General features: G+C 46.4%; 1 protein-coding gene across 1 annotated transcript in view; it reads right to left on the bottom strand.

Annotated features, from left to right (window-relative positions):
- Positions 1-26,727, bottom strand: part of LOC140426082 (calcium-activated chloride channel regulator 1-like) — a 39,379-nt gene that overhangs the window by 9,733 nt on the left and 2,919 nt on the right. Inside the window, exons 2-12 of the mRNA XM_072510421.1 lie at positions 26,295-26,435; positions 25,753-25,903; positions 25,027-25,132; positions 23,870-24,035; positions 21,944-22,165; positions 20,063-20,287; positions 19,786-19,963; positions 13,718-13,824; positions 13,400-13,621; positions 13,037-13,307; positions 12,727-12,894 (exon numbers count right to left, since the gene is read on the bottom strand). Of these exons, the coding sequence (XP_072366522.1) occupies positions 12,727-12,894; positions 13,037-13,307; positions 13,400-13,621; positions 13,718-13,824; positions 19,786-19,963; positions 20,063-20,287; positions 21,944-22,165; positions 23,870-24,035; positions 25,027-25,132; positions 25,753-25,903; positions 26,295-26,435 (1,957 nt within the window). The remainder of the gene's footprint in view (positions 1-12,726; positions 12,895-13,036; positions 13,308-13,399; positions 13,622-13,717; positions 13,825-19,785; positions 19,964-20,062; positions 20,288-21,943; positions 22,166-23,869; positions 24,036-25,026; positions 25,133-25,752; positions 25,904-26,294; positions 26,436-26,727) is intronic.

Below are 26,727 nucleotides of genomic sequence, written 5' to 3'. Positions count from 1 at the left end.
ACTGGGGGCTTTTCACAGTAACTCCATTGAAGCCTACTTGTAACAATAAGCGATTTTCATTTTTCATTTCATTTCATTTGGCATGGACCGAGCTCACCAGGTTGCCCGGGCAGCGGGATTCAACGCCATCGCCGGGATTCCCCAGGGGGTGATCGACAGGACGCAAGTCCCCCTATGAGCACTGGTGCATGAGCGGGTGGTCTTCACGAACTGAAAGAGGTTCCACTCCATGAACGTGCAGTTGGTGTGTGACCATGAGGTGCACATCGCGTACGTCTACATCCAAAGCCCGGGCAGTGTGCACGACGTCTTCACCCTGGCACACCCGACGGTCCCCGACACTTTCGAGGAGCACCCCCCCGGGCGAGGGGTTGATTCCTCGGCAACAGGGGTTATCTTCTGCAGTCGTGGCTGATGAAGCCTATCCGGAGGCCACAGACCAACGTGGAGACCTGCTACAACGAGGCCTATGCAGCGACCAGGGGCGTGATCGAGCGGTGCATCGGCGTATTCCAGATGCGGTTCAGGTGCCTGGATCACACTGGAGGGGCCCTCCAGTATAGTGCTAGGAGAGCCTCCCACATAGTGGTGGCCTGCTGTATCCTCCACAACATCGTACAGCACAGGGGCAACATGCTGGAGGAGGAGGAGGACAGACACCAGGGGAGAGCCAAGATGCGCAGGAAATGGGGCCGGGCAGCAGCCACAGGAAGCCGCACAACGTCTGCGTCTGGCCACCGCACACAGGACAATCTAATTGCCTTCAAATTCACCGACTAGAGGTCCTGGTCACCAGCAGCCCTACCATCTCTCATATATATCGCCAATTTTGTTAATGCATTCCTTAAACCCAAAGGTGGAGCTCCTTCTCACAAGTACCTGCACATCAGTTCTTTTACTGCTAGAGTGGCCACGCCCATGTCTTCTTCCATTTCAATAGGTTTACCATTAACCAAAAGCATCTCTGTGGTGGGGCTACCTTACCCCTTTCATGTTGTTCAGAGAAAGTGATAGAGAATTGGCTAAGGAGCAGGAAACAGTGAGTGGGGATAAGGGGTTCTTTTTCAGGTTGGCAACCTGCAACCAGTGGGGTTCCACAGGGATCAGTGCTGGAACCTCAACTTTTTAAACAAGATATCTAATGACTTGCAGGAAGGAAGCAAATGAACTGTGTCATGTGAGAGTACCTTTAAGACGTGGATGTTTAAACAATGTACCTATAAGAAAACAGTGATGTCAGAGAGTGGGTGGAGCTGAGCAGTTCAGCCATTTTGAAGTTTCAGTTTGGAGGAAAAGAGCTTGGGGAGTGTCTGTGTGTTGCAGTGAGCTGGATTTGCTGTGATCTTGGCCATGAAAGACTATCTCTGGATCATTTGGGTGATTTAAACTCTTAATAGTAAAGCCTTTAACCTGATGTGATTCTGTTTAAAGGTGTTAAGTCTCTTGGAAGTTTGAAGGAACATTTTGAGGAATTATTTACTGTTGTAATATTTTCAGAGTAAGCTTTGAAGTAAGGGGTGTGAAGAGATCCAATGTTTATTTAAGATGTTAAGTTGAGTTCATGGAATAAACATTGTTTTCTATTTAAAAACCCATGTGTCCATAATTGTAATCCCACACCTAGGGAACAAGCCGTGTGCTAGGAAAAGCAACAAATACATTAAAGGGGGAGGTTGGTTGAACTGCATGATACATTTTGGGGTTCTGAAAATGTCTCGCCCATAACAATTGGGGGCTCGTCCGGGATAAAAGTCTACCTATTGGATTGGCTTTTGTGAACTCAAAGACAGTGAAGGATTGTTGCTTTTCCGGTGTGGTATTTTAGTTTAAGTGGGGAGTGTGTTGTGAACAATGGCTCTTTCAGAGGCTCAGAAGTTTTTGGGGGTGGAGACTGTCACACGCAGTACTTTACGGACAGAGACGGAAAGCAGACTTTTGGGTCTGGCAAAAACATTGCAGTTAACATTACCTGACGAAATGAGAAAATATGAGATAATTATGGCGGTGGTTAAGCATTTAAAGTTGCCTGAGATAGAGTTTGACTCATTGGAAATGGCAAAAATTCAGTTGCAAATTAAACAAATGTAACATGAGAAAGATTTAAAGTGGCGTGAATACGAAAGAGAGAGAGCGGAAAAAGAAAGAGAAAGAGGTAGAGAGGAAAAAGAAAAGAACATAAGAACATAAGAACTAGGAACAGGAGTAGGCCACCTGGCGCCTCGAGCCTGCTCCGCCATTCAATGAGATCATGGCTGATCTTTGTGGACTCAGCTCCACTCTCCGGCCCGTACACCATATCCCCGAATCCCTTTATTCTTCAGAAAGGTATCTATCTTTTTCTTAAAAACGTTTAAAGAAGGAGCCTCAACTGCTTCACTGGGCAAGGAATTCCAGAGATTCACAACCCTTTGGGTGAAGAAGTTCCTCCTAAACTCGGTACTAAATCTACTTCCCCTTATTTTGAGGCTATGCCCCCCTAGTTCTGCTTTCCCCGACCAGTGGAAACAACCTGCCCGCATCTATCCTATCTATTCCCTTCATAATTTTATATGTTTCAATAAGATCCCCTCGCATCCTTCTAAATTCCAATGAGTACAGTCCCAGTCTACTCAACCTCTCGTCATAATCTAATCCCCACAACTCTGGGATCAACCTAGTGAATCTCCTCTGCACTCCCTCCAGTGCCAATATGTCCTTTCTCAGGTAAGGAGACCAAAACTGAACACAATACTCCAGATGTAGCCTCACCAACACCTTATACAATTGCAGCATAACCTCCCTAGTCTTGAACTCCATCCCTCTAGCAATGAAAGACAAAACTCGATTAGCCTTCTTAATCACCTGTTGCACCTGCACACCAACTTTTTGCGACTCGTGCACCAGCACACCCAGGTCCCTCTGCACAGCAGCATGTTTTAACATCTTACCGTTTAAATAATAATCCATTCTGCTGTTATTCCTCCCAAAATGGATAGCCTCACACTTGGCAACATTGAATTTCATCTGCCAGACCCTAGCCCATTCACCTAACCTATCCAAATCCTTCTGCAGACTTCCGGTATCCTCTGCACTTTTTGCTTTACCACTCATCTTAGTGTCGTCTGCAAACTTTGCCACATTGCACTTGGTCCCCAACTCCAAATCATCTATGTAAATTGTGAACAACTGCGGGCCCAACACTGATCCTTGAGGGACCCCACTAGTTACAGGTTGCCAACCAGAGAAACACCCATTTATCCCCACTCTCTGCTTTCTGTTAGTTAACCAATCCTCTACCCATGCTACCACTTTACCCTCAATGCCATGCATCTTTAGTTTATGCAGCAACCTTTTGTGTGGCACCTTGTCAAAAACTTTCTGGAAATCCAGATACACCACATCCATTGGCTCCCCGTTATCTACTGCACTGGTACTGCACTGAACTGGTAAAAGGAGAGAGAAGAAAGAAACAAAGAAAGAGATAGAGAGGAAAGGGAAAAAGAGAGAGAGTTTGAACTTCGGAAAATGGCTCTGAAACATGAAAATCAGTTAAAATTGGCAGACGCAAAGGGACACGTACAGTTGGAGGAGATGGATGAGGATAATGAGACACAGCATCATAGTCGAAGACGTGGTGGGGATCTATTTAAATATGTCCAAGCATTGCCAAGGTTTGACGAGAAGGAGGTAGAAGCCTTTTTCATTTTATTTGAGAAGGTAGCTAAACAAATGCAATGGCCACAGGACATGTGTGTATCACTGATTCAAACTAAGCTGGTAGGTAGGGCTAGTGAAGTGTTTGCATCACTACCGGAGGTATCTGGAACGTATGAGGAGGTGAAGAAATCCATCTGAAGTGCATATGAGCTCATGCCTGAAGCTTACAGACAAAGGTTTAGAAATTCAAGGAAAGAATTTGGTCAAACATACATGGAGTTTGAAAGGCTCAAACAGAGTAGTTTTGATAGGTGGATAAGGGCTTTGAAAATAGACCAAACGTATGAAACTCTCAGAGAAATTATACTTTTGGGGGAGTTGAAAAATTCAATTCCTGATGTAGTGAGAACTCATGTGGAAGAACAGAGGGTTAAAACTGTGAGATTAGCAGCGGAAATGGCAGATGATCATGAATTACTTCATAAATCAAAGATTGGTTTCTGACATCAGTTTCAGCCGGTGAGGGATAGAAACTGGGGACATGAGAAATACTCAAGTGGTAAAGGTAAAGATGATCTGATGGGAGACAATAAAGAGAGTGTACCTCAGATTAAAAAAGAAATCCACGAGGGTGGAAAAGAAATGAAAAGGTTCAGATGTTTTCACTGTAATAAACTAGGCCATGTAAAGTCACAGTGTTGGTGGTTGAAGAAAAGCACTGGGAAGGCTGATGTGGTAAAACAGGATAAGACAGTGGGGTTGTGAGAGTGGTAAAGGAAAGCCCAAGGGAAGTGAAGGAGGTGCAAACGATTGTACAGCCTGTTCAAGAAGTAATTGTTAAGGAGGTGCCCGATGTATTTAAAGAATTTACTTGTGTGGGTAAAGTTTACTCATGTGTATCAGGAGGAGCAGGTAAAGAAGTCACAATTTAAAGAGATACAGGGCTAGTCAATCTTTAATGGTAAGAGATGAGGAATTATGTAGTTTGGGAAGAATGTTGCCAGAAAAGGTGGTGATATGTGGAATTCAGGGTGAGAGGTGTAGCGTTCCATGATATAAGGTAAGGTTGGAAAGTCCAGTGAAGAGTGGTAAAGTGGTAGTAGGAGCAATAGATAAACTATCTTGTCCAGGAATACAGTTTATCTTGGGTAATGATATAGCTGGATTGCAGGTGGGAGTGATGCCTACCGTGGGTGATAAGCCAGTGGAAAATCAGACAACTGAAGGATTGAAGGATGAATATCCTGGGATTTTTCCGGATTGTGTAATAACAAGGTTGCAAAGTCACAGGTTAAGACAAGAGGGAAAATCAAAGAGTGAAGATGAAGTTGAAGTGCAATTATCAGAAACGATTTTTGATCAGATGGTTGAAAAAGAACAAGAACAGGTGGAGGATGAGGCGGATATTTTTAGTTCAGGAAAATTGGCGGAGTTACAACAGAAAGATGTAGAAATAAAACGGATATATCAGAAAGCATATATGGAAGAGGAATCTGAGAGTATACCAGAGTGTTATTACCATAAAAATGATGTCTTGATGAGAAAATGGAGACCTGTACACATGCAGGCGGATGAAAAGTGGGCAGAAGTTCATCAAGTAGTATTGCCGGTAGGGTATAGAAAGGAGGTGTTGCGAGTTGCACATGAGGTACCAGTGGGAGGTCATTTGGGAATAAGGAAAACTCAAGCTAAAATCCAGAAACATTTTTATTGGCCTGGACTACATAAAGATGTAGTTAAATTTTGTCAATCATGTCACACATGTCAAGTGATAGGGAAACCTCAAGCAGTAATAAAACCAGCGCCCTTAATACCCATTCCAGCATTTGAGGAACCTTTTACGAGGGTCATAATTGATTGTGTAGGACCGCTTCCTGAAACAAAAAGTGGGAATCAATATCTTTTGACTATAATGGATGTGTCTACTAGGTTTCCAGAGGCCATTCCAGTACGTAATATTACAGCTAAAAGGATTGTGGAAGAGTTACTTAAATTCTTTACTAGATATGGACTACCCACAGAAATTCAATCGGATCAAGGATCAAATTTTACTTCAAAGTTATTCAAAGAAGTTATGGATAGCTTAGGAATAAAACAATTTAAATCAACTGCGTACCATTCAGAACCGCAGGGAGCGTTAGAAAGGTGGCATCAGACATTAAAGACAATGTTGAGGGCGTAATTGTCAAGATTATCCAGAGGATTGGGACAAAGGAATTCCATTCGTATTGTTTGCAATTAGGGATGCATCTAATGAGTCTACCAAATTTAGTCCTGTTGAACTAATTTTTGGTCATGAGGTAAGAGGACCACTTAAATTGATTAAGGAAAAATTGGTGGGTGAGAAATCGGAAATTACACTATTGGATCACATGTCAAATTTTAGGGAACGATTAAATAGAACAGGTGAATTGGCTAGACAACATTTGAAAGTTGCGCAAAATGTGATGAAACGGGTAGCGGACAAGAAATCCAAGTTTCGTAGTTTTGCCAGTGGGGATAAAGTTTTTAGTGTTGTTACCAGTGGTAGGTGAGCCTTTAAAAGCTAGGTTTGGTGGACCGTATCAGATTGAAAGGAAATTAAGTGAGGTGAATTAAGTGGTAAAAACACCAGATAGAAGGAAGACTCACAGAGTGTGTCATGTGAATATGCTTAAAAGGTACTTTGAAAGGGAAGGAGAGAAAAAGGAGGTTTTAATGATTCTAACTCAAAGTGATGAACCAAATCCAGATGACTGTGAATTTGACATACCTCAAATTAAATTGGAAAATGAGTATGTTCTTAAAAATTGAGATGAATTGTTAAGTTACCTTCCAGAGGAAAAACGAACTGACCTGAAAGAGTTATTGATATCACATGGACAAGTTTGTAGAGATAAATTGGGAAGTACTATAATGGCTATACATGATGTAAATGTGGGAAATGCTGTTCCTATCAAACAACATCCATATAGACTTAACCCTTTTAAATTGGCACAGTTTAACAAAGAGATTGAAAGTATGCTTAAAAATGGCATTATTGAAGTGGGTTGCAGCCAATGGAGCTCAACCATAGTGATGGTACCTAAACCAGATGGTACCCAACGGTTGTGTGTGGACTATCGAAAGGTGAATGCAGTTACCAGAACGGGCTCTTACCCTATCCCACGCTTGAAGGATTGCATTGAGAAAGTGGGACAATCTGCTTTTAGTTTCAACTTCCAGACATGGAAAGAACATTTTAAACATTGTATGGAGTTCTTCAATCGACTTCAGGTGGCGGGTTTGGTGATGAACCTAGCCGAAAGTGATTTTGGAGAAGCCCAAATCACTTTCCTTGCGGAGTTTCCGATACCCTCAAGGTGAAGGAAAATAATGCGATTTCTTAGCATGAGTGGATTTGATCGAACAACTGTGCAAAGGTTTTGTGGCGTGATTACTCCACTGTTGGAATTGCTGAAGAAACGTAAAAAAATTCAATGAACAGCGGACTTTCAACAGGCATTTGACTGCCTGAAAGCTGTGATCACCAATGTTCCTGTATTGGAGAATATTAAGGGGCTCTGTGGTCAGATTGAACTAAAGTATCTGATTCTAAAGAGAAATGCCGAGGAGTAGAGGAATGGATGGATCGTGCAGAGACTTTGTTCAAAGAGACTGTCAATCGAGAAGGATTTCGGTTGGAGGAAGAAGAACAAAGAAAAATGGACTATATTATTATACCTGTTTGCGTGTGTTGTTTTTTTTTTAAAACAAAAAGGTATATTTACTGTGTGCATTTCTCAGTGGATGGTGCAAAAGTGAAAAATGAAACCATCTTGAAGTTGATGGATTATTTTTTTTTCTTGGGGGGAGGTGTCATGTGAGAGTACCTTTAAGACATGGATGTTTAAGCAATGTACCTTTAAGAAAACAGTGATGTCAGAGAGTGGGTGGAGCTGAGCAGTTCAGCCATTTTGAAGTTTCAGTTTGGAGGAAAAGAGCTTGGGGAGTGTCTGTGTGTTGCAGTGAGCTGGATTTGCTGTGATCTCTGCCATGAAAGACTATCTCTGGATCATTTGGGTGATTTAAACTCATAATAGTAAAGCCTTTAACCTGATGTGATTCTGTTTAAAGGTGTTAAGTCTCTTGGAAGTTTGAAGGAACATTTTGAGGAATTATTTACTGTTGTAATATTTTCAGAGTTAACTTTGAAGTTAGGGGTGTTAAGAGATCCAATGTTTATTTAAGATGTTAAGTTAAGTTCATGGAATAAACATTGTTTTGTGTTTAAAAACCCACGTGTCCATAATTGTAATCCCACACCTAGGGAACAAGCCGTGTGCTAGGAAAAGCAACAAATACATTAAAGTGGGAGGTTGGTTGAACTCCATGATACATTTTGGGGTTCTGAAAACGCCTCTCCCATAACAACTGTAGCCCCAAATTTGCAGACAACACAAAAATAGGTGGAAAGGCAAGTTGCGAGAGGGATCCAGACAGCTTGAAAAGAGATTACAGGCTAGTAAGTGGCCAGATGGAGTATAATGTGTGAAAATGTGAAGTTGGAAGGGAGAACAAAAGAACAGAATATTATTTAAATAGAGAAAAACTGCTGAATAGCTGCAACTCAACGGGACTTGGGGGTACTTGGGCACGAGGTGTACAAAATAATGAGGGGAAGAGATAGAGCGTACAGAATAAAATTGTTTCCCTTGGTGGAGAATTCTAGAATAATAACAATCGCTTATTGTCACAAGTAGGCTTCAGTGAAGTGACTGTGAAAAGCCCCTAGTCGCCACATTCCGGCACCTGTTCAGGGAGGCCGGTACGGGAATTGAACCTGCGCTGCTGGCATTGTTCTGCATTACAAACCAGCTGTGTCCACTGTGCTAAACCAGAACCGGGTGACATAGAATCAAGATAAGAGGCAGAAGGTGCAGAGGGGACAGGAGGAAGAGCTTTTTTACGCAGAGGGTCGTGGGAATCTGGAATTCGCTGCCCATGTTGGTGGTGGAGGCAGAGACTCTAAACTCTTTTAAAAAGGTACCTGGCCCTGCACCTTAATTGCTGTAACCACAGGGCTGTGGAGCGGGTGCAGGAAGGTGGGATTGGAAAGGGCACCTGGGTGTCCTTGGGCTGGCATGGACAAGATAGGCCAAATGGCCTCCTTCTGTGCTGTAACTTTTCTGTGATCCTGTGAAACGCAGAAAGCTAGCACACAGGGGCAGCAGGTAATCAGGAAGGGTAACAGAATATTGGCCCTTATTTCAAGAGGTTGGAGTATAAGAGTCGGGAAGCCTTGCTGCAGCTGTACAAGGTCCTGGTGAGACAACATCTGGAGCACTGGGAGCAGTTTTGGTCCCATTCTTTAAGGAAAGATATTTTGGTGGCTGTTATGTCCCCCTTGAGGGCCAATGACTGTGCTTCATTTTATAATAATAAACACTTATTGTCACAAGTAGGCTTCAATGAAGTTACTGTGAAAAGCCCCTAGTCGCCACATTCCGCCACCTGTTTGGGGAGGCAGGTACGGGAATTGGACCCGTGCTGCTGGCCTTGTTCTCCATTACAAGTCAGCTGTTTAGCCCACTGTGCAAAACCAGCCCCTAATTATTTCCCCCTTACACAGCTGAGTATGAACTCCCCCGGTAACCCCCGGTAATTGGGGGCAGGGTTTCACGTTAACAAGGGGAATCGACACTGTATAAAAACCCTGACCTGGGTGCAGGCCGAGGAGGGTGGCCCTTTAGGGAGAGGAGGAGGGGGTAGATTTGTTATCTCTGTGTATAGCATAACAAACCAGTTGTTCATTCCGACCATACCGTGTGTTCCTGCCGTCTTTCCTGTTCGGGTTCTACAGAGGTGGTTCAGAGAAGGTTCCCTGGGATGATCCCAGTATGGAGGGATTGTCTAACGAGCAAAGGTTAAACAGGTTAGACTCTACTCATTAGAATTTAGGAGAATGAGAGGTGATCGCATTGAAACATATCGGATTCTTCAGGGTCATGACAGGGTAAATGCTGAGAGGAGTCGAGGGCCAGAGGGCACAGTCTCAGAGTAAAGGGATTCCAATTTAATAATAATAATAATCGCTTATTGTCACAAGTAGGCTTCAATGAAGTTACTGTGAAAAGCCCCTAGTCGCCACATTCCGGCGCCTGCTCGGGGAGGCTGGTACGGGAATTGAACCTGCACTGCTGGCCTTGTTCTGCATTACAAGCCAGCTGTTTAGCCCACTGTGCTAAACCAGCCCCTATTTATGACTGAGATTAATTTCTTCTCCGGGGGGGGGGGGGGGGGGGGGGGGGGGGGGAGGTGAGTCTTTGGAACTCCTTGCCACAGAGAAGTCAGAGTCCTTGCGTATAGTTAAGGCTGAGATAAATTTGTGATCAGTAAGGCAGTCAAGGGTTATGGGGAAAAGACATGAGGAATGTGGGATCAGCCATGATCCTATTGAATGATGGAACAGGCTCGAGGGGCCGAATGGCCTACCCCTATTGCTTCTAGTCTTATGAACACTCAAGTCACCTGTAGGCAAATCTTCTGCACTGTGTACTTGAGATGTGCCTCGAGTGCTGAACATGCTTGACTTGCTCTTGCATCGGGGCCTGTAGTGCCCCTTCCTGTGGCATGACTAGCATTCTGCTTCCGTAAATCTGCAAGCTTCTGGGGAGTGATTACCTCCACACCGGTATCACTTTGTTTCAATCCTTCGTGCTGCATTCAGTCTCCTAAATCCTCTGACTCTGCTTGCTGCTACATTTACTTCCCATTTATAACTAGCATCTCCATTTTTGGCACCACCGCTGACTGCAGCTTCCCGCCCTAACTGAGGAACCACGCCGCCATTTTGCCCTCTCTTGTGTGCCGTTCTCCGCATTTTCCGGCACTAACAGCGTCTCCAGCGCCATTTTAAAAATTGAGATCTGTTTCCGCCAACAGCTTTCTCTGGATGGCCTCATTATCGGCTCCACAAACCAAGCGAGCTCTTGGCATATCGTTCAGGGTGACCCCAAAGTTGCAGCGCTCTGCAATTTTCCTCAGCTTTGTAATGTGGGTTGCAATGGTCTCTCCTGCGGCTCTCCCCGTGCAATGAAACTTAAAATGCTGCAGGATGACTGTGGGCTTTTGGTGATACTGTGCCTTCACCAAATCCACTATCTTCATGACTGAGCGAGAATGCGGCACACTCAGGAACATCAGGCTGTTGATTAGATTGTAGGCCTGGGTTGCAATCTCCTTCCCCTCCCCCTCTATTCCATTGGCCATAACATAATAACGCAGACATTCTATACACTGTGTCAATCCTCAGTGAAGGCATCAAACTAACCTAATCTACCGAGTGGAGGTATTTCCCCTGTGGCACACTTCTGGCCATTATGGCTAGTTTCCGCATGTGGAGACCAGTACTACTCCAACTATTCAGCGCCCGGTTGAATCCTCGCCGGTGCGGCCGCTGATTCCCGGTTGCCAGGTGAATACGACGTCAAGATGGTCGTGCATATTTAAATTAAATGAGCCTAATAACTCATTTAAATATCAGCGAGGGCGTGATCCAGATTGCGCCGAGCATCACAAGTCAGATGACTCGTGCAAGGATTTGCCCCCGGCGCGAAGCCCAATTTGAACCTCGCCCACGATTCACGGTGATAGAATCGCGGCCATTATCTTACAGAGTCTTGCAGCTTTGTGGCTGTCAGTCGGCAACTGGAATCGATCTGAGGCAAAAGCCCGTGCTTGCTCGGGCGAGCCCCCAAGCTGGTCACTGACTGTTTTTTTCTGGGTCATGTGATCCTATCAGCCAATTGCCCATTAAAGGTGCCAGGCACCTCAGCAAGACTCTATTGCGATAGGGTTGTTATGCCTAAATGGTCAGATCAAATGAGTCAAAGAATCTTCTGCAACTGAACGTATCGCGTGGAAATGATTGCACTTGACAAAAAAAATGGAATTGCTTTTATGTGTTTGTGGGATGTGATCAATATTGTACTTCAATACTGTACTTACACTATTCACGATGCACTATGCTGCTCTTGTTGGTCGCAGAAAATTACTTTTCACTGTATGTCGGTACATGTGACAATAAATATCAATCAATCAATCAATACTTACTGATATGAGATATAGGAGCAGAATTTGCCATTTGGCCCATCGAGTTTGCTCCGCCTTTCGATCATGGCTGATCTCATCCTGGCCTTATCTTCACCTTTCTGCCCGTTAGCCCTTCAACTCATTACCAATTAAAAATCTGTCTAACTCCTCCTCAAATTTACTTACTGTCCCAGCATCCTCCGCACTCTGGGGTAGCGAATTCCACAGATTCACAACCCTTTGGGAGAAGTAGTTTCTCCTCAACTCTGTTGTAAATTTGTCCCTCCTTATCCTAACCTCTCGTTCTAGAATGCCCCACAAGAGGCAGCATCCACTGCGCATCCAATTTATCCATACCTTTTATCATCTTGTATCCCTCAATTTCCCTGAGCTAGCCCACAAATTAGAAATTAATTTGATTACTTAGGCATTTATCCAGGAGAGGTAGAAACTAGGTGGGTTATTAATCTAGTGTCGTAGCCATAACCATCACTGCCATTTATATAATTAACAGCTTCACAGGGACAAAATCAAGGAAGTAATGCAAAGGCAGAAGGAAGTGTGATGACCAAAGATTTGCTCAACAAGACTTTAACAGAGGAGAAGTAGGTAGAGAGGGAACTCCAGAAACTGGGTAGTTGAAGGCTCAACCAGGGCAAAAGGAGTAAGGTGTATAAGAAGCCAGACACAGAAGAATTAAGAGTTGTGCTTGCAAGGCTCAGAGGTAATAAGAGGGATGAGACCATGAAAGAGTTATAGGAATTTTAAATTGGAGGCATAGAGGGAACTGGGGGCTGATATCAGCCAATGACGATAAGGGTAATGAGTGAGCGTGACCGAGTGTGGGCTAGGATGTAGGTTTTAGCTGAGGTGCTGGTCAAGGATGATGAAGGTTGTCCAAGAAAACATTGGATTTGTCAAATGTGGAGGCGGCGAAGTCATGGGTGAAAGTTTCAAGAGCAAACAAGCTGAGGTAGGGGCAGAAACCGGCACTACACTGCAATATCAAATATGTATATTATCCCATCAATACATTACCATTTTGTACATATCCTGGGATGTACATAGCGCGGCTTTGCTTCCTGGTTGTTAATCTTGCTACTCCATCTTTTCCCTGGACAGATACTTTAACACTGTATCTCCCGTTGCCTCCAAAATTAGTAAAGTACCGAGAATAAACACCATCATTTTTGGCAATATCACTCCCTAAAGATAAAAAGACAAATAAGTTGTCAAGTACAGTGTTGAATGTGTAGAAGATTAGCTTACCTTCTGATAATGCCCGACTCTAAGTGCAATGAAAAGTAACCAATTGTTAAGTGGCTTCCATAACAATGGAGATATTTACCTGAACCATCATCCAATAGTACGAGAGCTATAGACTGACCATCAGGCCGCTCCACCGTGGCCTTTACTTTTGCACCGATAACAGGCCGGAAACCTTGACTGACTTCTGCAAAAATGACCATTGGTTTAGGCCAAGCTGCTGTCTCTTGCCCGAGGTGCGCGTTGACCGTGACAGGGGGTACTTTCTCATCTGCTGCCCTGGATGTTACCGTGACGGTTATGACCTGAGCTCCTGGGGCTTTGTTTTGTATTGCGTAATTCCAGGCTCCTGTCTGATGGAAGACATATAATTTTTAATTCAAAGACAGGAGACCAATGGTGAAACGCAGAAGAAATAAAACGCACAGTCCAGCGCCAACCATACCTGTGCCTTGCCAAGAACTTTAAGCCTAGCTGTGAGTAAGGTGTTGTCTTTGTCAAAGTCTCCACTGGAGTAAGTCTTTCCATTGGGTTCGTGTACTAAAATATAGGGTAAATTGGTCTGCCAGGTGATAACGAAGAATGTGTTGTTCCCAACTGTTTTATCAATGAAAACTGTGCCATTGAACCAATTGTTACTGACTATGCTCTTTCCAGTACTTTCGAGCTGTAAGGAAACAAAATATATATTTTTTTACAACCAAAGCATTTGTAAGAACAAAGCGAAATACTGGGAAGTCTTTCTCCGAAGGGTAATCCAAACCTGGATTGACTGTTGGCTCATGTTACCATTTCCCGATACTAATCCAGTGAATGCATCAATTAGTCCATTTTCATCCAATTTATCAGTAGCTGCATAGATCAAACCTCCTAAAGAATTAAGATTAAAAATGATTCAATTAATGTTGTGCTGGCAACTGACTGGAATAAAAGCTTTGCACAAATTTAAATCGCAAAACCTATTAACAAAACTGGTGATAAAAAGTGCTGTTCAGCAATATTTTGGGGTGACTTTAAGTAGGTGCTTTGAACAGATAAGGTAGCTTCTGAAATTGATCTTGGCAATTAGGTAGGGGTCAAAACAAGACTTTGAAAAAAATCATAGTGAGTTCTTCTAAAATCTAACCTTTATTGTCACAAGTAGGCTTACATTCACACTGCAATAAAGTTACTGTGAAAAACCCCCAGTCGCCACACTCCGGCGCCTGTTCAGGTAAACAGAGGGAGAATTCAGAATGTCCAAATTACCTAACAGCATGTCTTTCGGGACTTGTGGGAGGAAACCGGAGCACCCGGAGGAAACCCACGCAGACACGGGGAGAACATGCAGACTCTGCACAGACAGTGACCCAAGCCAGGATTCGAACCTGGAACCCTGGCGCTGTGAAGCCATAGTGCTAGCCATTATGCTACCATGCTGCCCACAAGGCACAGCTCACCCATGCCATATTGTGGGTTGAGTAGCACTAATTGCTGAAGTGACAGTTAACTCTGTAATGTATATGCTTGTACCCTAAATAATTCATGGAATTACTTCAAGTTAAAGCTTAGAAACACACCATCCAGCCCAACTGATCTTTCCTGGTGTTCATGCACCATACAAGCCTTCTCCCACTCTATGTACTTCACATCACCCCATCAACATATCCTCCTAATCCTTTCTGCCTCATGTATTTACCTAACTTCCCTTTATTTATGTGAACGCGTTCCACATTCAAATAGTAGCTTTGAAAAGAGCAATCGTATTCAAATACACTCAGGTGTTCAAATTCCCAGTGGTCTTAAGCTGTAGTGCAACAAAGGACAGGGTTTAGAGAGGAACAATGGTCAGGATTTTCCAGCCGTTCCCACCCGCGGGATATTCCGGTCGTGGCGAAGGCGACACCTCCTCCCCACACCCTCCCACCCCACCCACTGCGGCGGGTTCCCCGGTGGCGGGAGGGGCAGACCACACAAAGCTCCCTCGGCATCGGCGGGACCAGAACATCCCGCCAGAAGCCAGCAGCCAGAGCGAGCCGCCTCCACGCCGGTGGGGGGTGGTGGAGTGCAGAGTAGCTGGAAGAGCCCAACGGGAGGATACTCCTTTACTGCACTACCTCACTTTATTTACTCCTGGGATATAAGCTTCACCAGCAAGGCCAACACACATGGTTGATCCATAATTGCCTTAAAAAGGTGACGATGTGTCCCTCATGAGTCAAATCTATCAATAGCATCATATTTATGTAAAATCTCTCGTTGGCCTAATGGGCTTAAATTCAAAAGCATGCCAGAACCAATGACACAATTTGAAGAAGAGCAGATTCCTTCATCAATATTTCTCTTTCAATAAATACCACCAAAACAAAACAACTTAATTAGTTACCTACATTCTTTGCTGTTTGTGGAATCTTACTTACACAGACCGACTGGTTCATGTCACAACATGCAATTTAATGGCTGCATGCAAAGCAATCCCTTCCTCCCCCCCTCCATTCCTCCCTCCCTCCCTCTCTCCATTTCTACCTCCCTCCATCCCTCCTCCATGTCAGCATAACACTATAATTATTAACTTCCTTTCATGTTTGCAATGTTACAACGATGCTCAGAGGGATTTACCTTTGCTGTTTACAGAACAGTTACTAATCAGAAACATTTCCCTTTCTCCGGAGATTTCCCCTTGTGCTCTTGAACTGATATTGTGTCAATTCTGGCTGGTATCCGGTTTTTATCTGGTAATTCATACCCATCGAGTCCCAAAGTGAAGAAGGAGGCCACTTGGCCCATTGAATCCCTACCGACTCTCTGAAAGACCACCACACCTAGGCCCTATCCCCATAATCCCACAAGCCCGCAAAACCTGCACATCTTTGAACACTAAGGAGCAATTTATCATGGCCGATCCACTTAACCTGCACATCTTTGGACTGTGGGAGGAGAACGTGCAAACTCCACACAGTCACCTGAGGTCGGAATCAAACCCAGGTCCCTGGTGCTGTGAGGCAGCAGTGCTAACCACTGTGCCGCCGGGCCGCCCATGGAGCTAGCTAGCTGATGGGCAGCACGGTAGCACAGTGGGTAGCACTGTTGCCAGCTCCAGGGTCCTAAGTTTGATTCTCGGCTTGGGTCACTGTCTGTGTGGAGTCTGCATGTTCTCCCCGTGTCTGCGTGGGTTTCCTCCGGGTGCTCTGGTTTCCTCCCACAGGTCCCGAAAGACGTGCTGTTACGTGAATTGGATGTTCTGAATTCTCCCTCCGTGTACCTGAACAGGCGCCAGAATATGGCGACTGGGGGATTTTCACAGTAACTTCATTGTAATGTAATTGTTAATGTAATTGTTAATGTACATTGTTAATGTACATTGTTAATGTAAGCCTACTTGTGACAATAAAGATTATTATTTTTGATGTCATCTAAGGTAGCCCAGATCTGTTTTCTACATTGCACAGGGACTACTCTTCAAAAATAATATCACCTATTGGCCAGAAATCGCCTCGGGAGATCCTGAGATCATGAGTATTCTGCATCATTGGGAGTTCTTTACTATTTTTAACCCTAGAACATTGCTGGTTTGTAAAGCTCAAATACTCACTGAATCATCAAGGGAGTCTATAAAAATGCATTTTCATCTGTGATTAATGCAGGAATTTCAGAGATATTGCATTATATGTATTTGGTGCAGTAAGGGTTAAAAGCCTGTGTTAGTGTGCGACTGCTGCCGCCATGTTATTTTGAATATACTAATTTGAAAGGTTGGGAGCAAGGGGTGCAATTAAAGCATCATAAAAAGCTTGGCCTAAAGTCATTTAGATTACGGGGATTCCCTGTGGAATTAATTTGATTTTGGCTTGGTTAGATGATGTCGTTACTGGGTAGAGCTAAGGTTTCAGGAATTTTGTAGGAAAAGCTAGGCAGTGGAGTTTTAGCTGAATTTGTGACCACAGTTTAGTTTGCTCTCTGCAGTTAAGTTAAAAGACATGAACAGACTTTAAAGCAGTGCAGACTTGTCTGAGAACAAGGGGGAGCTGAAACCAGCTGAGAAGCATCTTTGGAAGACATACAGCCAGAGTTTCTGCATGGGTCTGACAGAAGTCAGATCTTGTCTTGAAAGCAGTGTCAAAATATCTTTCTTTCTCAAAGAATGGGCGTCATTCTCCGCCGGCGGGAGTCTCCGTTCTGCCGGCGCCCGGGGGTTTCCCGACGGCGTGGGGCTGCCCCACAATGGGAAACCCCATTGACCGGCCGGTGTTACGGAGACTCCCGCCGGCCGGTCGGCGCAGAAATGTGACGGGACGGGTAGGAGAATTTCGCCCAATATCTCTGTCAAGCAAGTATTCCTGAGTGCCAGTGGTATTTAAAAGTCGATTGAGCTGAGATGATTTTAATTCCTTGTTGTCTAAGTGAGAATAAAGATAGTAATTGAGGGTATTGTATTCACTTTATTAAGTAGTATTGTTTATGGGGTAATTGTAAGCTATTTTCTGGTGTGATGTTAAAAATATTTTAATACTGTGTTAGTAATAAAGTTTGCTTTAATGTTCATATTCCTAGGGCTGGATTCTCTGCACCCCGACACCGAAATCACGTTCAGTGACTGGGCAGAGAATCCATTTCGCCGCATAAAATCTGGACCAGCGCGGGGTCCGTGATTCTCCGCCCTCCCAAAAAGCGGCGTACTCGGGGAGTACGCCACGTTGAGTATTCAACACCTGAGGACATTGCCTGAGGCCCGCCCCGCTATTCTCCATCCCTGACCGACCGAATTCCCGACGGCGTGGTTCTAATCTGGTCCTGCCGTTGGCTTGCCTGCCTGCCTGGCTTTTCCCCAGGGTAGAGGGGTCAATTACTAGGGGGCATAGGTTTAAGGTGAGAGGGGCAAAGTTTAGAGTAGATGTACGAGGCAAGTTTTTTACGCAGAGGGTAGTGGGTGCCTGGAACTCACTACCGGAGGAGGTAGTGGAGGCAGGGACGATAGGGACATTTAAGGGGCATCTTGACAAATATATGAATAGGATGGGAATAGAAGGATACGGACCCAGGAAGGGTAGAAGATTGTAGCTTAGTCGGGCAGTATGGTCGGCACGGGCTTGGAGGGCCGAAGGGCCTGTTCCTGTGCTGTACATTTCTTTGTTCTTTGTTCTTTGTTTGAAACTCGCGAAGCCGCCACAGTTGGGGGCGGGCCGATCGGAAGGCCGGGGGGGGCATCATTCGGGACTGGGGTTTTTTTGTGCGGGTGGTCTGGGTCGGGCGTCAATCGGGGCACTATTTCCATGATCCATGTCCGCGATCTGAGTCCGCCATGGAGCACCCCGCAGCCGCTGGAGGCCGCCATGCACATGCGCGGCCTCTGACCAGGAAGTGCGGGTGGCCGTATCGGCATCTTGAACTGTGAGCTCCATGACAGCTGTCTGCTCGCCCCCTGCAAGACGGAGAATCTATGGCCTTTTGATGGCAGTTTTCCTGGCGTAAAAGACCATCGTTTTCACAACGGTGTGGGGACATGGGCGCCATTCTCTGCTCCCGCGACTAAGTGCCCACGCCGTCGTGAACGGCGTCGAGGTTCACGACGGCGCAAAACGGCCCGATCTCGACCGATTCAGGGCCCGAAAATGGGCTAGGATCGGGGCCGCGAGAAACTCGGGGGGCGTGTCACGAAAGCAGCGTCGTCAGCGCGCGCCGACATTGGCGCTGCATAAAAGCGGCGCCGTGTCATCCGCCGCGTAACTGGTGTCACCCGCGCATGCTTGGTTGCCGTCTTCCCCGAGGCTGCCCCGCAAGAAGATGTCGGATGGATCTTGCGGGGCGGCGGAGGAAAGGAGGTCCTCCTTCAGAGATGCTGGCCCGCCGATCGGTGGGCACCGATCGCGGGCCAGATCCATTTTGAGTCCTACCCCAGTGAAAGAACCCCCCTAGCCCCCCCACAGGTCGCCCCCCCAGCGTTCCCGCGCTATTCCCGCCGGCAGCGACCAGGTGTGGATGGCACCGGCGGGAAGTCGTCATTTTGGGCAGGCCGCTCGGCCCATCTGGGCCGGAGAATAGCGGTTGTAGCGGAGAATCGCCATTTTGGGTGTCCCAGGCGATTCTCCGGCCTGCGCCGCGCAGAACTCGACAGGGCCGTTCTCGCCGATTGAGTGAAACGCGGGAGGGCATCGGACCGGCGTCGCGGGGGAAAATGGCGCGCCAGGTGATTCTCCCAACCGAAGCGGGAGCAGAGAATCGCCCCCATAGTCTCTGAAACGGAGAATCCAGCCCTTGTTTCTTCGTGCAATCACTCCTGGAGCGAGGTAACCTTTCCTCACAGTCTTATAAAATTAAAATCAAATATTGGGGTTTCTGACCAGTATCCTAGCCAGTGTTGGGGTCTGGTCTGGGATCGTAATACATCTTAGTCAGTGAATGCTTGGTATATTTTGGGCAGCACGGTAGCATTGTGGATAGCACAATTGCTTCACAGCTCCAGGGTCCCAGGTTCGATTCCGGCTTGGGTCACTGTCTGTGCGGAGTCTGCACATCCTCCCCATGTCTGCGTGGGTTTCCTCCGGGTGCTCCGGTTTCCTCCCACAGTCCAAAGATGTGCAGGTTAGGTGGATTGGCCATGCTAAATTGCCCTTAGTGTCCAAAATTGCCCTTAGTGGTTGGTGGGGTTACTGGGTTATGGGGATAGGGTGGAGGTGTTGACCTTGGGGAGGGTGCTCTTTCCAAGAGCCGGTGCAGACTCGATGGGCCGAATGGCCTGTTTCTGCACTGTAAATTCTATGATATTCAACATTACTTCAAATCACCAGTTAATTCCTGCCTTTGTTTGCGACTCAAATCAAATGTAATTATTGATCAGCATTAAATAGCACTTGCCTGTCATGCTTGACAGCTGTTCCAACGCTACGGCCGCACTTGGTCCTAATGCTATAGTGTGGACAACTGCCCCACTTTGTTTAACCTCGGCGAAGCAACTGCTTATTCCACCGTCCTCCCCATCAGTCAGCAAAATGATTTCATCACCGCGCGTGGCACCGTCGTCACCGCGAAGTACCTGCAAAGCAGTTAGTTACTGTCAACACGGGAAAATAGATGAAATAATTGTGTGGACAGTAGTGGATTATTAAAAGACTTACAGGACTCCAGGACCTACCTGAAAACCTGCCCGAACCCCTGCACAGATATTAGTTCCGCCACTAGCCTGTGTGGGTAGAAGGTTGGTAAGCTCCTTCCGTACATTGTCACCATCAATTAGTCTCAACTGTGATCGAACAGATGCAGAACTGCTAAAAGTAACAATGCCAGCTTCTGATTGATCTTCGATGATCTGCAGCAAGAATATCCCAGCTGCCTGTTTGAGCCTTTGAATTCGGGTTTCCTGCGTACAAAAGGAACGCAAGTCAGATTCAGAACTCAACCTCCTTCAGCCACCTTCCCATTTTTAGATTCGGTATTTAAGAGAGTAACAGAATACTTTTTTCAAGGTAATTTTACAAAATCCCCCATCATTTGCTTTGTGGATCGCAGTCCGAACCGACTTGAGCACGTTATCTAGGCTAACACGACAGTGCAGTACTGAGGGAGCACCGCACTTTCTGGTTGAGATGTCACACACAGTAACTGCAGTCTTGGACAAGTGTGGATGAATTAAGGAACGCCTTTGTTAAATAAAAACAGAAAGCGCTGGAAATACGCAGCAGATCAGATGGGGATAGGGCAGGGCATGGACCCAGGTAGGGTGCTCTTTCAGGGGGTTGTGCAGACTTGATGGGTTGAATGGCCCCCTTTTGCACTGTGGGGAGTTTGTGATTCTATGAGAGTCTGTGGAGAGAATCAGAGGGCTGGATTCCCCCGCCCCGCCCACCGCAAGAACGCCACGGGCGAGAGGCGGACAATGGAGAAGTCCATTGACCTCGGGCAGGATTCTCCGGTTGCCGGGCGGACGCGGCCGGAGAACCCCGCCCATAGTCAACGTTTCAGGTCAATGACCTTCAACACCCAATCGATGCTGCCTGACCTTCTGAGTTTTGGCAGAGATTACCCATATCTGCAGTATTTTACTCTTGCATTTATGCCCAACAGGATTTGTTAAAGTCAAATTATGTTCAACGAACCTGAGTGATGCTTTGGTGAGGAGAGAGGGCTGATGAGGGGAATGTGTTTGATAAGCTATACATGGGGCGGGATTCTCCCATCACCGACGCCAAAATCATGTTCGGCGATCGGCCGGAGAATCCACATTTACGCCAGAATTGGGGAGGGCATTTGCGGTGCTCCGCCTCCTTAAAAACGGCATACGCGTACGCCGCACGCCATAAGGACGGCCCCAGGACGTCACTTGAGGTCCCCGAAGAGCCGAGTCCCCAACGGCGTCGCTCGCGTGCGCTCACACCTTTCGGGGACCTCGCGTGTCGGCTGCAGACTGAGTCCAGAGCCCCAACAGTCAGGGGGGAGCCGTTCCGCTGGCAGGGGCACCTTTGTTGGGGGCTGGAGGGACTGGTAGGGTGGTCCGGAAGTGGTGAGGCTGGTTACGGTACAGCGGGGCAGTTTTTGACGGTGCCATGTTGTACGGCGTGGCCACACCGCATGCTGCCGCCATGTGCATGCGCAGCCACGGACCCGGCCGTTCTGCGGCTGTATCCGCAGGTAAAGCCGGGGGGGCTTTATGCTGCACGGCTGCCAGCCCCCCACCGGACGGATCGGTGCGGGGGCGGCGCCGACTTTCTGGTCGTAAGGCCAAACCGATCCTGCGGACATAGCCGCAGGATCGCAGAATCCAGCCCACGGACCTTCAAGACTTTTGATAAAGTGCCCTGACATTGGGGTGTGCCCTCCCCCAAGCAAGGTAACTTTGGGCCAAAATAAAAGGAAATTACAGCGGATACTGGAATCTGAAACCAAAAGAGAAAAGTTTGGAAAATCTCAGCAGGTTGGCAGCATCTTGGCAGGGAGAGAAAGGAGGTAACGTTTCGAGTCTGGATGACCCTTTGTCAAAGCTAAAAGGCACAGAACATTTTGGGCCATAATTTCCTACCGCGCCCATGCTTCCCGAAGTGTCGAGAACTAAACACAGCACTCGATCCTTCGCTTGCAGAAAAGTAAATCTTGGCGGAGGGGGAGGGATATTAGTCGGAGCGTTGTTTGTGAAATCTTCTGACTCGCTGATCACGTCCCAAGTGCTTCTGTAATTGCACATTTTGTTCTGCATGTTCGGGGCTTCAAAGTTGTGAGTCTTGTTGTCACAGAATTCAATCACCTGAAAAATTCATAGAAGATCAGGTGTAACAAGTGTCAGAATCGAAACAAATATATATCAGCGGTGTGTGAATTACGTGCTGTCTGGTTCAAAGGAAAATCTTCGCTGTCAGAAAACTCTGGGTTTAATTTATGGTGATCAGCTTAGCTCAGCTGGCAGTATATTCTCTCCTTGCTGTCAGGAGGCTATCTGTTCAAGGGGGGTGGCGGGGTGGGAGGGGGGGTGGATTAGGTCAGGTGGCTGGGCAGCTGGTTCGTGATGCAGAGTACCGCCATACCGGCTGAGGTTCTTCGTGAAGGCCCCACCTTCTCAACCTTGCCCCGTGCCTGAGGTGCGGTGTTTCCTCAGGTTAATTCACCACCAGTCAGCTCTCCCCCCCCCCCCCCCCTCAGAGGGGAAAGCAGCCTACGGTCAAATGGGGCTACAGTGACTTTATGTGTTCAAGCCCAGCTCCAGGCTTTGTCCTTTCCTATCTCCATACCGCTCGACAGCCCTCTGCAAATGCTGCTTCCCAATGGGGGTGATGGTTGATGCCGTGCTTGTTAAAGACTGAGAAATTGAGCCATTAACTACAGCACACTCACAAATTATTGGAGAGGTAGCTATAACCATGCACACACATTACAGTGAAGAATGTTCCTTTTTATAAACACAAAGTCAACAAAGTTAAACTTTAGAAATGGAGACATATTTATGACACAGAACGAGGCCATTCAGCCCATGTGTGCGTCGGCCAAAAACGGTTATCCAGTTTAACACCACCATCTAGCTCTTAGCACACAGCCTTGTAAGTTAGAGCAACCCAAGTGCATCCATTGAACCCCTACAGCGCAGAAGGAGGCCATTTGGCCCATCGAGTCTGCACCGACCTTCTGAAAGAGCAGCCTACCTGAGCCCTATCCCTGTAACGCCACCTAACCTTTCAGCACTAAGAGTAAATTTAGCACAGCTTATCCGCCTAACCTGCACATCTTTGGACTGTGGGAGGAAACCGGAGCACCCGGAGGAAACCCACGCAGACACGGGAGAACGTACAAACTCCACAGACAGTCACCCAAGGTGGGAATTTAACCTGGGTCCCTGGCGTTGCGAGACAGCAGTGCTAACCATTGTGACACTGTGCTGCATATGCAAGTGTTTTTTACAATGTTATGTGGCAGTGAGTTCCAGACCCACGTTCTGTTTGAAAAAATTACTCCTCAACTCTCTAATCCTTCTACCAATGATCCTTGTTCCTCTGTTTCTTGGTTTTTGAATTGACTGCTGACAGAAATAGACCCTCCTTATCCATTCTATCTAGCCGCCTCATCATTCCATACAGCCAATTAAGTCTCCTTTGTAATATAGAAAACAAAACCCAGCCTATTCAATCTCTCCTCATGGCAAATATCCTCAGAAATCTCATCTGTATCCTCCCGAGTCTGCCCAATCTCTTGTGTAGCACGGTGATCAGTACTGGACGCAGTACTCAAACTTGTTGTTTAATAGGGCGCGATTCAATGAAAAGGTTTCTCAGTGTGATAGTGAGCGGGAACTGAAATGGAAATATTAGAATCGTGTAGCCCAATCTGTTGCAGCAATCGAAGAAATCTGGTTCGTGTTACAATTGAGATGTGAATACTGGATATTATATTTGTTTTTTCTTGCTGCAGGTGTATCTGTGAATAATGTGCGAGGAAAATACCTCTGAAAAGTTCTACTTACTTCTGGTAACCCTTGCAGGTACATTATTGAGGCAGACGTCTTTTGGTTCTTGTCTGGGAAAAACAGACAATCACTATTCGGAAGGCCTGTGTTGCTGTCAATGCTACAAGTGGAACAGGAACTCCCAGTACACGAGCTAATCGTTCCTGTTAATTCTTCTGAACACCTGGCAATGAAAACAAAACATGCCGTAATATTTTGATTCCTGAGGTAGTCATTCGGCAATTTATCAAAAAATGAAAGTGATTTAGGACATGCTTTGTTCATCTGATACTCAAGTTTCAGAACTGTCCTGTGATTTGTGGTACTGCGCTCATTTGAAATTTGGAACTGACAGATGTCCCAAGTCCCTGACATGGACATGGGGTGTCACGGCGGCACAGTGGTTAGCACTGTTGCTTTACCCGTGTTCGATTCCCGGCTCGGGTCACCGTCTGTGCGGAGTCTGCACGTTCTCCCCGTGGGATTCCTCCGGCTGCTCCGGTTTCCTCCCACAAGTCCCGAAAGGCGCGCTTGTTCGGCGAACTGGACTGTGAGCAACGCCACCACAGTCGGGGGGTGGGGGGGCCGGGGAGGGGGGGGGGGGAGCTGTGCTGCTGGCCTGGGGGACGTCGGCGAGGGCTGGGGGGACTGATGGGGAGTGGCCCAGGGGTGGCGAGGGGGTGTCCAGGGGGGGCACCATCTGGCAGGTCGGGTCTGCGTGCCATGTTGTACGGCGCGACCGCTGCAGATCGTCGCCGTGCGCATGCACGGCCACGGACCCGGTAAGTCTCCAGGCGTTTACATTGGGAAGGCCGTGCATTTCACGTGGCTCGGCCGTGAACCCCTCACCAGTCGGAGTATCGGTGCTGGGGCCTCGCCAATTTTTCCGGCGAGGCCCAGGACGCAGCCTCAACATCGGAGAATCCAACCCATTGTCTCCCAAACGGAGAATCTCGCCCAAGTCTGCCGGTGATGCTTACACGCTTAGAATTAATTATCAAAATTTCTGTAGCTATTTGCTCATTGTAAATGATTTGAATCTTTGACCAATAGCTTATTTCAATTGTGTGTTAGTGCAATGCATCACAAGAATTTTCCGTCAACTGTATGTAGGAAACCCGAAAGGATTTTTCTACTTTAGTAAATCCTGCTATTGGAATTGGAGAATGTCTCACCCCGTTGCCTTGATTTGCATGTCAAAGAAGTAAAAGGGCACCAGATCATTATATTCATCGAACACTCCCCACTGGAGGTGGGCCCATTCATGAACAAATACTTTACCTGTAAAAATAAGAACATTGGTTGAGAGCATAGATCATAGAATTTACAATGCAGAAGGAGGCCATTGAGTCTGCACCGGCCCATGGAAAGAGCACCCTACTTAAACCCAAACCCCCACCCTATCCTCGTAACCCAGTAACCCCACCTAACCCTTTGGACACTGAGGGGCAATTTAGCATGGCCAATCCACCAAACCTGCACTTCTTTGGACTGTGGGAGGAAACCGGAGCACCCGGAGGAAACCCACGCAGACACGGGAAGGAGGTCAAAGGAATGACGGTCAAAGTACAATGCTCAACGTGAAGCAGGGTTCAGGGAAGGTATTTCATCAAAGTGAAGGAGAGGAAGGAGAAGCGAAGGTAGGAGGGAACAGATTGATACAACACTGATGTCTAACTTTCGATTTGTTGCAAATAGTAGCTTTGTATTTGTTTTGTTGAGAATCAAACGGCTTCGGGGAGAAAAGTGAATATTTTGCTGGGAAGCATAACAGTACCAATTCCTGGGTGTACTTCCGAAGACTAGCTCTGAAGTTTGTTTGTTCCAATGACCTACTCTAGGCTTTTGCAGAACATCACCCAGAGCAACATTTGGAAGGAATTTACTGCCAAGTGTTTTACCTCTTGCACCATAAATGGGAATCAGACCATCGTTTAACATGAAGTTCGAGGTAAAGTGGATATATCGCCCCTTCTCTCCACATTGACCATACTGCAGAGTGTAGGGGTCATCTCCATATTTAAGATGAGGGTCAGCAATGATCACGTCGGCCTGTTGAGATAAAAAGGGGGGTGGGGGGAAGTAACACCAGGGGAGCAAATAAACTTTCTTGAAATTGTTGTGAAACATAAACAGCAAAAGTGTGGACAGAGAAGGAAAGATATAAATAGGAGAAAGTTTGGAAATAGCAAACTGAATGTCAAGTGACAAAATACATTTTCATTAAACACTCTCTTTAAACCAATGTGCATGTGGACAGGGTAAAGCAGAATGCATTCTCCAAAGCTCCCAATGGGTTACTAGGATAGATGAAATGAAGAACACATGGCTGTATTCCCCCTTGCTGTATTTCAGTTTCCCTCAAGGATCACGATTAAGAGTAAGCACGGGTGACAGAATACCCACAAAATAGAAAAAAATATGCCATTGTTCCAGCGTTTACCTTTTCGTATGACTGGGTGGTTGGTCTCTCATAGCTGGCATTTGGACTCCAGGTAATAGGCAGTAGAATTTTCACTTCTCGATAATAAGCTCGATGTTTGGTGACATTGTACAAGAAGGAAGACGCTGAATTCACCATTTCCTGCAAGAAACACGGTTATTGCAATGTTTCTGAACCACTGTACTCCCCCGGTAAAATCGGCAACAATTTCTCCAGTATGTGGAATACTGCCAGTTTATGTTGTGGACTTTAACATTGGACTCAGGGGTGAGTGGGTGGGTGGATGGGAGCAGGCGGGGTGGTGAACGGGGTGGTTTATGATTTTATTACCCTCCTGCCTGTCCTAAACATTCTGACATCTATATTGAGCATCTAACATTGCAAAATGTCCGATTAGGGTACTTGCCAGATGCATTGCAAAACAAAATGTGAC

This window comes from Scyliorhinus torazame, chromosome 7 (genome assembly GCF_047496885.1).
Source record: "Scyliorhinus torazame isolate Kashiwa2021f chromosome 7, sScyTor2.1, whole genome shotgun sequence".
Lineage (NCBI taxonomy): Eukaryota > Metazoa > Chordata > Chondrichthyes > Carcharhiniformes > Scyliorhinidae > Scyliorhinus > Scyliorhinus torazame.
Note: the sequence above shows the minus strand (reverse complement) of the source record. Positions and strands in the feature narration are given on the sequence as shown.